The following is a 15,070-nucleotide window of genomic DNA, read 5'->3' as shown; positions in this document are numbered from 1 at the left end:
GATGGATGGAATGGAAGGAAAGAGAAAAGGAAAGGAAGGAAGGAAGAACAATGGTGAATAAAGAAGAGGAGGGGGATTCGGATGGGGAGGGGGGTGTCCCTCCCTGCCTGGACCCTTGTCCCTTGGCTCTTGTCCCCAGAGCCCCCCCCCCCCCCCCCCCGCACGCTCCCACTCACTGTGCTCGTCGACGAGGTCCTCGAGGGAGGGGAAGATGTTGGCCAGGTCCCTCTCGCTGAAGAACCCCTCGGCCAACAAGGGCTGGTAGAAGACCTCCAGCAGGACCCGCAGCATACGCAGGTGGGCGTGCTCCGTGATGAACAGCTCTGACGGGGGGGGGGGGGGGGGGAGAGAGAGAGAGAGAGAGAGAGACACCGTCAGCACACCCCCGCCTTCTCCCTTGGACAACTCCAGGGTTCTACAGCCCTGGTTCTCATCTAGCCATCCATCCATCTATCCCTCCCACCTCTCTCTCTCCTATCTATATGTCTATCTATCTATCCATCCCCTCATCCATTTATCTATCTATCTATCTATCTATCTATCTATCTATCTATCTATCTATCCATCCATCCATCCATCCATCCATCCATCCATCCATCCCTTCCTTCTATCAATCCCTCAAATCTCTCATCCATCCATCTGCCCGTCCATCCATCCACTCATCCATTTATCTATGTGTCTATCCATCCATCCATCCCTTCCTTCTATCTATCCCTCAAATCTCTCATTAGTCCGTCTGTCCATCCATCCACTCATCCATTTATCTATGTGTCTATCCATCCATCCATCCCTTCCTTCTATCTATCCCTCAAATCTCTCATTAGTCCGTCTGTCCATCCATCCACTCATCCATTTATCTATGTGTCTATCCATCCATCCATCCCTTCCTTCTATCTATCCCTCAAATCTCTCATTAGTCCGTCTGTCCATCCATCCACTCATCCATTTATCTATGTGTCTATCCATCCATCCATCCCTTCCTTCTATCTATCCCTCAAATCTCTCATTAGTCCGTCTGTCCATCCATCCACTCATCCATTTATCTATGTGTCTATCCATCCATCCATCCCTTCCTTCTATCTATCCCTCAAATCTCTCATTAGTCCGTCTGTCCATCCATCCACTCATCCATTTATCTATGTGTCTATCCATCCATCCATCCCTTCCTTCTATCTATCCCTCAAATCTCGTTTGTCCGTCCGTCCATCCATTCACTCATCTATTTATCTGTCTATCCATCTATCTCTCTCTTTCTCTCTCTCCCTCCCTCCCTCCCTTCTATCTATCCCTCAAATCTCTTGTTTGTCCGTCCATCCATCCATCCATCCATCCACTCATCCATTTATCTATCTATCCATCTATCTATCCATCCATCCATCCCTTCCTTCTATCTATCCCTCAAATCTCTCGTTTCTCCATCTGTCCATCCATCCACTCATCAATCAATCAATCAATCAATCAATCAATCAATCAATCAATCAATCAATCTACCTACCTACCTACCCATCCATCCATCCCTTCCTTCTATCTATCCATCCCTCAAATCTCTCATCCGTCCATCCACTCATCCATTTTTCTATCTATCCCTCCACTCCCTCTCCCTCCTGTCTGTCTGTCTATCCATCCGTCCATCCATTGGGAGGGCTTGAATGGTGTCCTCCTGTCAGGCAGAAGGGCTTGGGCTAGATGTCTTTGGGAGTCCCTTCCAACTCTACAATTCTATATCTATCTATCCATCCATCCATCCACCAATTCATCCATTCATCCATCCATCCCATCTCTCTCTCTCCTATCTGTCTATCCATCCACCCACTCATCCATTTTTCTATCTCTTTCTCTCTCTCACTGTTGATGACTTCCTGCTGCTTGATGTGGCTGTTCTTCAGTCCAAATAGATCTGCCTGTCTACCTATCCTTATCTATCCATCCATCCATCCCGCCTATCTCTCTCTCTCCTACATATCTACCTACCTACCTACCTACCTCTCCGTCCATCCATCCATCCATCCATCTCTCTGCCCCCTCCCCCACCTCTCCCTCCCTGCCCCTCACCGTTGATGACTTCCTGCCTCTTGACTTGGCTCTTCTTCAGCCCGAGGAGGGTCCCGGGGGGGACGAGGTCGCGCCAGTTGGGCGGCTCCATCTCAAGCTCCGGAACGCTGCGCGAAGGCGGGGGCGGCGCAGGCTCAGCCTCCTCAGACTGGGCAGGCAGAAAGGACAGCGGGGAGGGCTGCGGAGAGGGATCCCCTCCTCCTCCTCCTCCCCCGGGGGGCTCCAGGCTGAAGGGAGACACACAACGCAAGGGGTCAGGGCGGCCGCCAAACAACAACAACAACAACAGCAAAGGCACTGAAGGGGCACAACCAGACAACAACAACAACAATAATGATAATAATAGGAAAAGAGAGTGAAGGGGCCATGACCGATGAGTCCACGCCAAGACCAGCCAATCTGGTGACTCAATGGGGACCAGACCAATACAGTCCTGGGTCTCCTCCGGCCCCTCTCTCCTGGGGGCCGCCCTCCTCCGCACTCACTTGCGACTGCCTTTTTGCTGCATCTGTTGCATCTTGTGTGCCTCCTGCTGCTGCATCTGCGTGGCGCGTGTGGCGGCCTCGGCATCCACGTCGCTCCGGGAACGCGGCTGCTTGCCTTTGCCCGAGCCACGCAAGGACCGCTTGCGCTCGCAGACACGGAGGCTCTCCGACCGGCCCAGCCTCCCGGTCAGCCTGGCCGGAGCAGGCAGCCAAACAGTTGACCAGTTTGGACAAGACAAGGGGCAGAGACGGGGAGCGGCAACGGAGGGACCACAAATGGATTGTAATGGATGGATGGACACACAGAGGCGTGGATCGTCGGCACAAGGGACCCATAGGAATGGCACAAGTATGTGCCCCATTTGAGCAAAGGGGCATCGCATGGAGATACAACAGACCCACAACAAATGCACACAGAATGGCATGGGTTTTCAACACAACAGGACCCATAGTAACAAATGCAATCATGGGAATTGCATCGGGACACAACAGACCAATAACGGATGGATACACAGGACAGGACAACCATCAGTACCAAAGTCCCATTGGAAACAAGGCACAGGTTCGGACGCCAACAGGGGAGTAAATATGGCCCGTTTTGGCAAGGAACAGATACCCAAAGGGGAGTAAAGAAATATGGCCAGTTTTTTGCAAGGAAGAAATGCCAAAAAGGGGAGCAAATATGGCCAGTTTTTGCAAGAAACAATACCAAAAAAGAATGCAAATATGACCAGTTTTGCAAGGAACAAATGCCAAAAAGGAGTGCAAATATGCCCAGTTTTTGGGAAGGAAGGGATACCAAAAGCGGAGCAAATGTGGTCAGGTTTTGGCAAAAGGAGTGATGCGAAAAAGGAGTGCAAATATGGCCAGTTTTTGCAAGGAATGGATGCAAAAAAGGGGAGCAAATAAGGCCAGTTTTTGGCAAGGAATGAATGGCAAAAAGGAGAGCAAATATGGCCAGTTTTTGCAAGGAATTGATGCAAAAAAGGGAAGTAAATATGGCCAATTTTTGGCAAGGAATGAATGGCGAAAAGGGGAGCAAAAAAAAGCCAGTTTTTGGGAAGGAAGTGATGCCAGAAAGGGAAGTAAATATGGCCAGTTTTTGGCAAGGAAGGAATAACAAAAAAGAGGAGCCAATGTGGCCGGTTATTGGCAAGGAAGTGATATCAAAAAGGAGTGCAAATAAGGCCAGTTTTTGCAAGGAAGGGATGCCAAAAAGGAGTGCAAATATGACCAGTTTTTGCAAGGAATTGATGCAAAAAAGGGGAGCAAATAAGGCCAGTTTTTGGCAAGGAAGTGATGCCAAAAAGGGAAGTAAATATGGCCGGTTTTTGGCAAGGAAGTGAAGTCAAAAAAGGGGAGCAAATATGGCCAGTTTTTGTAAGGAATGCATGCAAAAAAGGAGTGCAAATACCACCAGTTTTTGCAAGGAATGAATGCCAAAAGGGGAGCCAATATGTCAATGCACAGAGACACAACAGACCGGGAACAGGCATGGGTTGTCAGCACAAAAGACCCAGAGGAACGGGTGCCGCAAAGGCCCAATTTTGGCAAAGGGCGAGCCATTGCATGAAGGGTCAAGAAGCCGATCATGGGCAGACGCACAGAATATAGGCACCGTTGACCCATACGATGCCAGAACCAAGGCCCATTTTGAGACCAATCACAAGCAGACACAGGAAAGCACGGATTGTCATCATCACAGACCCAAAGGAAAAGGATACCAACAAGGAAGAGACAAGGGACCAAGAGAAGGGAGATATTCAGATGCCGCAAAGGAGAGGAAACGTGCCCAAATTTGGAGCGTGGGGAGACAGGACGTTAGCACATGCAGTGAGAAGGGGAGAGAAAGGGAGAGAAAAGCATCGTGAGAGAGAGAGAGAGACCCAGGCACCCCTCAAAAGGTTGCCCCTCATTGCAAAGGGCCCCCCAAAGAGACCCCCAAATTTGCCCACCCCATTCCTATTGATCCAGGGCCCCAAAGGGGTGTACTGCAGAGCGAGATATATATAATTAGCTGTACCCACCACGTGTTCCTGCGCCCAACCTTCCCTCCCTCTCTCCTTTTTTTCTTTCCTTCTCTTCTTCCTTCCTTCTCTACCTCTTTCCTTCCTTCCCCTTTTATTTCCCTTCTCTTTCTCTCCTTTCTTCCTTTTGTACCTCTTTCTTGCCTTCCTCCCTTCACTCTTTGTGTCCATCCTTCTTTCCCTTCCTCTTTCTTTCTCTCCTTTCTTCTCTCCCTCCCGCTTTTTATTTCCCTTCTTTTTTCTCTCCTTTCCTCCTTCTCTACCTCTCTTTCCTTTCTTCTCTTGCTTTTTGCATCCATCCTTCCTCCTCTTTCCTTCCTTCTTTCCTTCCCTCTTTCTTTCTCTTCTTTCTTCCCTCACTTTTTACTTCCTTTCCTTTTTTCTATCCTTTCTTCCTTCTCTACCTCTTTCCTTTCTTCCCCCCTTTTTATTCCCCTTCTTTTTCTCCTTTTTTCCTTCTCTACCTTTCTTTCTTTCCTTCACTCTTTGCGTCCATCCTTCCTTCTCTTTCCTTCCCTCTTTCTTTCTCTCCCTTTTTTCCCTCCCTCTTTCCTTCTTTCCCCTTTTTGCTTTCCTTCTCTCCTTCCTTCCTTCCCTCCCTCTTTACTTCCTCCCCCTTTTTATTTCCCTTCTTTTTTCTCTCCTTTCCTCCTTCTCTACCTCTTTCTTTCCTTTCTTCCATCGCTCTTTGCGTCCATCCTTCCTTCTCTTTCCTTCCCTTTTTCTTTCTCTCCTTTTTTCCCTCCCTCTTCCCTTCTTTCCCTTTTCCTTTCCTTCTCTCCTTCCTTTCTTCCCTCCCTCTTTCCTTCCTCCCCCTTTTTATTTCCCTTCTTTTTTTCTCTCCTTTCCTCCTTCTCTACCTCTTTCCTTCCTTTCTTCCGTCGCTCTTTGCGTTCATCCTTCCTTCTATTTCCTTCTTTCTTTCCCCCCTCTTTCTTTCTCTCCTTTCTTCCCTCCCTCCTTCCTTCCCCTTTTTCTTTCCTTCTCTCCTTCCCTCTTTCCTTCCTCTCCCTTTTTATTTCCCTTCTCTTTCTCTCCTTTCTTCCTTCTCTACCTCTTTCTTCCCTTCCTTTGTTCTTTTCGTCCATCCTTCCTTCTCTCTTTCCTTCTTTGTGTATATATGCGTGTGTACATATTTGTGTATATGAGTTTATATGTGTGTTTGTGTATATATATGTAGTTTTGTAATGTATTTTTTTATTTTTTGGCTTTTTAAGTCCCTTCCGCTGTGTTTTTCAGTGTCTTTATGAGTGATGGTCAGTCTTTGGCCTGAGAGGTGTCTTGTGTCCAAATTTGGTGTCCATTCGTCCAGTGCTTTTTGAGTTACATTCATCCCACAAACGAACATGACATTTTTATTTATATAGACCAGCCGACCCGTGCCACGCGTTGCTGTGGCCCAGTCTGTGTCTATGTGTTTTGCGTGTGTATAAATGCTGTTGTGTGTGTGTATATATATATTTGTGTATACACGTTTTGTGTATATCTGTTGTTTTGCGCATGTGCTGTGATGTCTTTTTGCTTTTTTGACTTTTTAAGTCTTTTCTGACGTGTTTTTCAATGTTTTTATGGGTGATGGTCACTCATTGTCCTGAGAGGTGTCTTGTGTCCAAATTTGTTGTCGATTGTTGTTGTCAATTCACCCTGTGGTTTTTGAGTTACGTTAATCCCACAAACTAACATTACATTTTTATTTATATAGATACTAGCCATCCCCTGCCATGAGTTGCTGTGGCCCAGTCTGTGTATATGTGTTTTGCGTGTGTATATATGTGTATAGTGTGTTTGTGTATATATGTATGTGTGTGTGTATGTATGTGTGTGTATGCATGTGTGTGTGTGTAATTTTGTGCATGAGTTGTAATGTATTTTTAAATTTTTTGGCTTTTTAAGTCCCTTCCGCTGTGTTTTTCAGTGTTTTTGTGAGTGATGGTCACTCGTTGGCCTGAGAGGTGTCTTGTGTCCAAATTTGGTGTCGATTCATCCAGTGGTTTTTCAGTTATGTTAATCCCACAAACAAACATTACATTTTTATTTATATATATATACTAGCCACCCCCTGCCACATGTTGCTGTGGCCCAGTCTGTATATATGTGTTTTGTGTGTGTATATTTGTGTATATGTGTGTTTACATTTACATATGTGGTTTTGTGCATGCATTGTAATGCTTTTTTTATTTTTTTGGCTTTTTAAGTCCCTTCTGCTGTATTTTTCAGTGTTTTTATGAGTGCCTAGCCATCCCCTGCCACACGTCGCTGTGGCCCACTCTGGTGGTCATGGGGGTTCTGTGTGGGAGGTTTGGCACAATTCTATCATTGGTGGGGTTCAGAATGCTCTGTGATTGTAGGTAAACTACAAATCCCAGGAACTACAACTCCCAAATGTCAAGATTGTATTTTCCCCAAACTCCACCAGTGTTCTCATTTGGGCATATTGAGTCTTCATGTAGAGTTTGGTCCGAATCCATCATTGTTTGAGTGCACAGTGATCTCTGGATGTAGGTGAACTACAACTCCAAAACCAAAGGACACCTCCCATCAAACAATTCCAGTATTTTCTGTTGGTCATGGGAGTTCTGTGTGCCAAGTTTGGTTCAATTCCATCATTGATGAAGTTCAGAATGCTTTTGATTGTAGGTTAACTATAAATCCCAGCAACTACAACTCCCAAATGTCAAGGTTCTCCACCAGTGTTCACATTTGACCTTATTGAGTCTTCGTGTAGAGCTTGGTCCAGATCCATCATTGTTTGAGTCCATAGTGATCTCTGGATGTAGGTGAACTACAACTCCCAAACTCAAGGTCAATGCCCACCAAACCTTTCCAGTATTTTCTGTTGGTCAGGGGAGAACTGTGTGCCAAGTTTGGTTCAATTCCATCGTTGGTGGTGGTCAGAATGCTCTTTATTTATTTATTACTGTGCTTATATACCGCCGTTTCTCAGCCTAAATCGGCGACTCAACGCGGTGTCGGCGACTCTTTGATTGTAGGTGAACTATAAATCCCAGCAACTACAACTCCCAAATGACAAAATCATTTTTTTGAGTGAAGGACATACATTGAGTTGTTGCGTGTCTTGTGTCCAAATTTGGTGTCCATTCGCCCAGTGGTTTTTGAGTTCTGTCGATCCCACAAACTAACATGACATTGTTATTGAGATCAAGATATACTTATCCTGCTTGGAGTGCCTTTTCCCCCCCGAAGAGGAAGGAGGGGTTTCATGCAAAGGGAGGGAGGGGAGAAAGGGAAGCCCACCAACCTTTTCCGCCTTCTAGAAAGGAAGAACGAGAAGAGAGAAAGCGTGATTATGTTAAAGAGGAAGGAGGCAGGAAAGAAAGAGAGCACAATCACTTCCATTGAGATGTCAATATGCAGATTGGGTTCGACCCACAGGATTTGCACCCAGATCCAAATCCGAAACCCGGCCTTGGGATTGCTAAGACTCTCCCGTTAATGTCGGCACAAACATTCCCTCGTTAAGGTGACCACTGAGGCTAAACTCACCTTTCGTTTTCCATCCCGTCGTCGGGCAAGGGTTGGTCCCCGGTCAAGGGTTGCTCGGCAACCACGGAATCTCCGGTATCCACTCCAAATTGGCCGTCCGCACCTATAACAACAGCCAAGGCGACACATTGCATCGAATTGTATTGTATTGCACCGTATTGTATTGCATCCCTTGCCTTTCCCGGGGAGAGGCAGGAAGAGGAATACAGTGCAATGCAATGGGATGCCATGCAAAATAAACACTGCTGAAGCTGACGATAAAATTTTATTGTTCCATTCTTTTTATTATGGTTTTGTATTGTTTTGATGCTTAATATTGTTGATGTTTTGAAATGTATAATGTAGATTTCAAAGTGTGTTTGTACTGTGTACACCGGGAACACAGAACACCTTGTTATCAGCACTAGTCCACACCTCCTGCATTCTAGAGTGACGTATGGCCTGCATCCATTGCTCTCTGCACTAAGATTTATGACCTCTCTAGAAATGCCGATTCCCTTCATGGTTCAGTTAACCCTTTCCACACAGGAATTACCATCGGCACATAGCATTGCATTTTAGAGCAATGGACGCAGGTCATACGCCACTCTGGAATGCAGGAGGTGTGGACTAGTGCTGATAACAAGGTGTTCTGTGTTCGTGATGTAGTTGCCGAATTGAGAGGAAGCAGTTTTACAATGTGCTTAACTTCTAATGTAAATAGTGGTATAATAAATTAGTTTATAGCCTAAAGGAGACTGTGATCGATGTGTTCCCTTGCCTTGCTGTGCAGAGATGCCACTGATAAATATGTGTTTTGCCATTATGTGTACTAGTCACCGATAGGCTGAGAAAGGCGGTATACAAGTATAGTAAATTTTTAAAAAATGGTATCGTCAGCTTCGAGCGTGGCTTGCATTGGAACAATAGTACGTTTAGGAAAATGCAAGCTCTGGCTCTACGTTTATGGCCAAAGGGGGTGGACTGGATGGCCTTTGGGGGTCTCTTCCAACCTTAAGAGACTATGATACTATTCTCTCTTCCAATGTCATTTACCTAGAGGTTTCTCAACAGAGGCTGCATGGCCATCTGTTGGGAGGGCTTTGATTTTTTAGCCCAATTTCTCTATGAGGTTGGATGGCCATGTGCTGGTGGGGATCGGATGGTGTCCTCCTTTATGGTAGATGGGGATTGGACTGGATGACCCTTGGGAGTCCCAACTCTAAGAATCTTTGATTATTTGGCCCTCTATTTCTCTATGAAACTGATGCCCTTGAGGTTGAATGGCCATCTGCCGGGAGGGATTGGAGGCTGTGTGGCCATCTGCTGAGAGGGATCGGATGGTGTTGTCCTGACTTACAAAAAGGGGTTGGTCTGGATGGCCTCTGGGGGTCCCTTTACACTCTAGCAATCTTGGACTCTTGAGCCCTACTTTTCTATGAAAAACTGATGTCTATGAGGTTGGATGGCCATCTTTTGGGAGGGCTTTGACAGTGACCTTTATGGCAGAAAAGGGGAGGCCTGAATGTCCTTAGGGGTCCCAACTCTAGGAGTCTTTGATTCTTTCGCCCTACTTCTCTACAAAATGGCTAATGCCTATAAAGTCGGATGGCCATCTGCCGGGAGGGATCGGACGGTGCCTTCCTTTATGGCAGAAAGGGGTTGGTCTGGATGATCCTTGGGAGTCCCAACTCTAAGAATCATGGATTCTTTGGCCCTATTTCTCTACGAAACTGATGTCCTTGAGGTTGGATGGCCATCTGCCGCGGGGGATTGGATGGTATCCTCCTTTAAGGCAGAAGGGGGTTGGTCTAGATGAACCTTGGGAGTCTCAACTCCAGTAAATAACTTTGATTATTTAGCCCTATTTCTCTACGAAACGGCTAATGCCTATGAGTTTGGATGGCCACCTGCCAGGAGGGATCAGATGGTGTCCTTCTTCCTGCCCAACTCACCTGCGGCCTCTCCCTCGTTGCCGCCCTCCCCGGACGGAGGAGGCGGGGGGTGGACACTGACGCAGATCCCGGGCGGGTCGGGCCCCGAGGAGGAGGAAGAGGAAACGGAGGAGGAAGAGGAAGAGGCTCCCCCCTTGAGGCGGAGGGGGTTCCCCTCGGGCCCCTTGGTCCCTTTCCTGTCCGGAGCCGGAAGGCACTTCTCGCCCGCTAAAAAGGAGGGAAACAGAACCGTTAACGGAACCCGGCGACAACGGTACCCCCCGCAGAACGTGAACGGAACCCGTGAAGTCGACAGGCGGGTGCGTGGACGGACAAGTGGACGGAGAAGGAAGCATGCGAGGGGATTGGTCGGACAACGCAAGGAACATATTAGTATACTATTATTAATATAAATTATTACAGTAGACTCTCAGTTAACCGGAACCCGTGGGGCAAATAAAGGGAGAATGAATGGAGTTTCTGGTTGCTTGAGAGTTACCATTGAAAACAGGCCTAAGTATACCCCATATCATAAACTGTATTGATATTATTATTGAAACATGATTAAATATTAATGCTTAATATTAATAATATGTCAACATCAATATTAATGTTTAATCAAGTAGTATACTGGTTCCTGACCCCATGTAGTATTAATAGTTCATAAACTATTAATGAGAGATATATATATATATATATATATATACACACAATCAGCAGCCAGTATAATACTTGATATTATATCAACATTATTGCCATACTATTAACAATTAATGCTTGATATTAATATTGATATTATTATACTATTAATAATCAATAATTGATATTATTCCCATACTATAACTATCAATTTTTGATATTAATATTAATATTCTTACCATACTATCAATGATCAATACTTGGTATTAATTTTGATATTTTGCCCTACTATTAACAATTAATACCTGATATTAATATTGATATTATTACTATACTATTAATAATCAATAATTGATATTATTCCCATACTATAAACTATCAATACTTAATATTAATATTAATATTCTTACCATACTATTAATGATCAATTCTTGATATTAATATTCATATTCTTACCATATATTAATGATCAATACTTGATATTAATTTTGATATTTTTGCCATACTATAAACTATTAATATATATAAAAATTAATATTCTTACCATATTATTAATGATCAATACTTGATATTAATTTTGATATTTTTGCCATACTATTAGCAATTAATACTTGATATTAATTTTGATATTATTACTATACTATTAATAATCAATAATTGATATTATTCCCATATTATAAACTATCAATACTTGATATTAATATTAATATTCTTACCATATTATTAATGATCAATACTTGATATTAATTTTGATATTTTTGCCATACTATTAGCAATTAATACTTTATATTAATATTGATATTATTACTATACTATTAATAATCAATAATCGATATTATTGCCATACTATGAACTCTCAATACTTGATATAAATATCATCATTGCCCTACTACTAATGATCAATTCTTGATATTAATATTAATATTCTTATCATATATTATTGATCAATACTTGATATTAATTTTGATATTTTTGCCATACTATTAAAAATTAATACTTGATATTAATATTATTACTATACTATTAATAATCAATAATTGATATTATTCCCATACTATAAACTATCAATACTTGATATTAATATTTTTACCATACTATTAATGATCAATACTTGATATTAATTTTGATATTTTTGCCATACTATTAGCAATTAATACTTTATATTAATATTGATATTATTACTATACTATTAATAATCAATAATTGATATTATTCCCATACTATAAACTATCAATACTTGATATTAATATTCTTACCATACTATTAATGATCAATACTTGATATTAATTTTGATATTTTGCCATACTATTAGCAATTAATACTTGATATTCATATTGATATTATTACTATACTATTAATAATCAATAATTGATACTATTGCCATACTATAAACTATCAATACTTGATATTAATATTAATATTCTTACCATACTATTAATGATCAATACTTGATATTAATGCCAAATAATTGCCACACGATTAACTTTTAATAGTTGATATTAATATCAATGTTATCACCATACTACTATTAATACTTGACACTAATATCAATATTATTGCCAAACAATTAACTACTAATAATTGATATTAATATCAATATTACTGACATACTATTAGATCTGAATACTTGATACTGTTAGAGATAGGCCTCACTAATACTAAATCCTATACTCCACCATACCATAAACTCTATATTGTCTTGATATTCCTATCAATATTACTGAAATATTAATATTAATATTGAAATGCTATTAAATACTAATACTGGACATTAACAACCTGTATTATGATGACAGTTTTGTGACATTTTGTGCAATTTGAGTTCAATGTAGGTTGGATTTTATTTTTATTTGAAGTATTGTTTGCTGTTTGCTCGAGAGTTCCGTTTAATCAAGAGTCAACTGTATTATTGTTGTTGTTGTTGTTGTTGTTATTGTTATTATTATTACAGTTCACTGATGGAAGACACTGTTATTGTCAAATCATGTCTAGGAAAGTTAGCGCCTAGTGTTATACTGGGGTGCCATGCATTGTTGTTGTTGTTGTTATGGTTATTATGGGATGGCACAGGGTTTCTGGGTACCTTCACCCTCGGGTTTGGCCTGTCTGTAATCAGAATCTACAAAGAAACGGAGGAAGAAAATAAAGAAGGAGGGAAATGGAGAAGGACAACCAGACCTTCCCCAGGAATACAGTGTTGCCTCACTTATTGTGGGTGTTACATTCCAGGAGATACAAGCAATATATCCATTTTGAAGCAAGCCCGCTTGTGAGTAGATATTTTATATTGCTATTTAGGAAAACAGTGTTGCCTCACTTATTGTGGGTGTTACGTTCCGGGAGATACAAGCAATATATCCATTTCGAAGCAAGCCCGCTTGTGAGTAGTTATTTTACATTGCTATTTAGGAAAACAGTGTTGCCTCGCTTATCGCGGGTGTTACATTCTGGGAGATACAAGCAATATATCCATTTCGAAGCAAGCCCACTTGTGAGTAGTTATTTAATATTGCTATTTAGGAAAACAGTGTTGCTTCACTTATCGCGGGGTTACGTTCCAAGAAATACAAGCAATATATCCATTTCGAAGCAAGCCCGCTTGTGAGTAGTTATTTTATATTGCTATTTAGGAAAAGTGTTGCCTCACTTATCGCGGATGTTACGTTCTGGGAGATACAAGCAATATATCAATTTTGAAGCAAGCCTGCTTGTGAGTAGTTATTTGATATTGCTATTTAGGAAAACAGTGTTGCCTCACTTATCGCGGGTGTTACGTTCCAGAGATACAAGCAATATATCCATTTCGAAGCAAGCCCACTTGTGAGTAGTTATTTTATATTGCTATTTAGGAATACAGTGTTGCCTCACTTATCGCGGGTGTTACGTTCCAGGAGATACAAGCAATATATCCATTTTGAAGCAAGCCCGCTTGTGAGTAGTTATTTGATATTGCTATTTAGGAAAACAGGGTTGCCTCACTTATCGCGGGTGTTACGTTCCAGGAGATACAAGCAATATATCCATTTTGAAGCAAGCCTGCTTGTGAGTAGTTATTTGATATTGCTATTTAGGAAAACAGGGTTGCCTCACTTATCGCGGGTGTTACGTTCCAGGAGATACAAGCAATATATCCATTTTGAAGCAAGCCCGCTTGTGAGTAGTTATTTGATATTGCTATTTAGGAAAACAGGGTTGCCTCACTTATCGCGGGTGTTACGTTCCAGGAGATACAAGCAATATATCCATTTTGAAGCAAGCCTGCTTGTGAGTAGTTATTTGATATTGCTATTTAGGAAAACAGGGTTGCCTCACTTATCGCGGGTGTTACGTTCCAGGAGATACAAGCAATATATCCATTTTGAAGCAAGCCCGCTTGTGAGTAGTTATTTGATATTGCTATTTAGGAAAACAGGGTTGCCTCACTTATCGCGGGTGTTACGTTCCAGGAGATACAAGCAATATATCCATTTTGAAGCAAGCCTGCTTGTGAGTAGTTATTTGATATTGCTATTTAGGAAAACAGGGTTGCCTCACTTATCGCGGGTGTTACGTTCCAGGAGATACAAGCAATATATCCATTTTGAAGCAAGCCCGCTTGTGAGTAGTTATTTGATATTGCTATTTAGGAAAACAGGGTTGCCTCACTTATCGCGGGTGTTACGTTCCAGGAGATACAAGCAATATATCCATTTTGAAGCAAGCCTGCTTGTGAGTAGTTATTTGATATTGCTATTTAGGAAAACAGGGTTGCCTCACTTATTGCGGGTGTTACGTTCCGGGATATACAAGCAATATATCCATTTCAAAGCAAGCCTGCTTGTGAGTAGTTATTTGATATTGCTATTTAGGAAACAGTGTTGCCTCACTTATCGCGGGTGTTACATTCCAGTAGATACAAGCAATATATCCATTTTGAAGCAAGCCCGCTTGTGAGTAGTTATTTGATATTTAGATCCTACAGACTGACATAAAGGCACCGTACACCTTTCTTTTTTTTGGTTAGCTATCTCCGCTTTGCTTTGCAATCTCTCTTGATTGGCTGCCCCTCTCCCGTGGGGGAGGGTGAAACCCCCTCCCACACTCCATCGTTGCCAGGAAGCAGGATTAGAACGCCGCTCTGGTCAACGGCGACCATTCATAAACTGGGAGACAAAATTTGCAAAACAGCGAGTCTGCGAAAAGCAAACCGCGAAGTAGCGAGGGAACACTGTATATGCACAACAGTGTCCAAACAATGATTCAAAATACTCCTTTTAGGGAAAACAATCACCCTAAATTCAGGCTGCACTTTTGCAAAGGGTTGTAAGGCTCGTGCTAAACGTCTACTACTTATTTGCAAAGTGGGCCCTTAGCCATTTAGGGCTACCCTCCCTAAATTTCCACAATTTTGCTTTCAACTATTAGGTTAGCAAAGGAAATAGTTGGGCCAAGATATGTACGGTGGGTTTTA

At 42.4% G+C, this 15,070-nt stretch overlaps 1 protein-coding gene across 2 annotated transcripts in view; it reads right to left on the bottom strand.

The window, feature by feature from the left end:
• The window catches only part of LOC132780213 (rho guanine nucleotide exchange factor 1-like), a 75,735-nt gene that overhangs the window by 18,401 nt on the left and 42,264 nt on the right, over window positions 1-15,070 (bottom strand). Inside the window, exons 12-18 of one of the 2 annotated variants that reach the window (XM_067461618.1) lie at window positions 12,704-12,739; window positions 10,003-10,209; window positions 8,069-8,171; window positions 7,824-7,835; window positions 2,538-2,729; window positions 2,053-2,279; window positions 177-323 (exon numbers count right to left, since the gene is read on the bottom strand). In XM_067461618.1, the coding sequence (XP_067317719.1) occupies window positions 177-323; window positions 2,053-2,279; window positions 2,538-2,729; window positions 7,824-7,835; window positions 8,069-8,171; window positions 10,003-10,209; window positions 12,704-12,739 (924 nt within the window). The remainder of the gene's footprint in view (window positions 1-176; window positions 324-2,052; window positions 2,280-2,537; window positions 2,730-7,823; window positions 7,836-8,068; window positions 8,172-10,002; window positions 10,210-12,703; window positions 12,740-15,070) is intronic. The other variant, XM_067461619.1, reaches the window with a different exon arrangement.

Source organism: Anolis sagrei, chromosome Y, assembly GCF_037176765.1.
Source record: "Anolis sagrei isolate rAnoSag1 chromosome Y, rAnoSag1.mat, whole genome shotgun sequence".
NCBI classification, from domain to species: domain Eukaryota; kingdom Metazoa; phylum Chordata; class Lepidosauria; order Squamata; family Dactyloidae; genus Anolis; species Anolis sagrei.
This window is presented reverse-complemented; position numbering and strand designations above follow the sequence as displayed.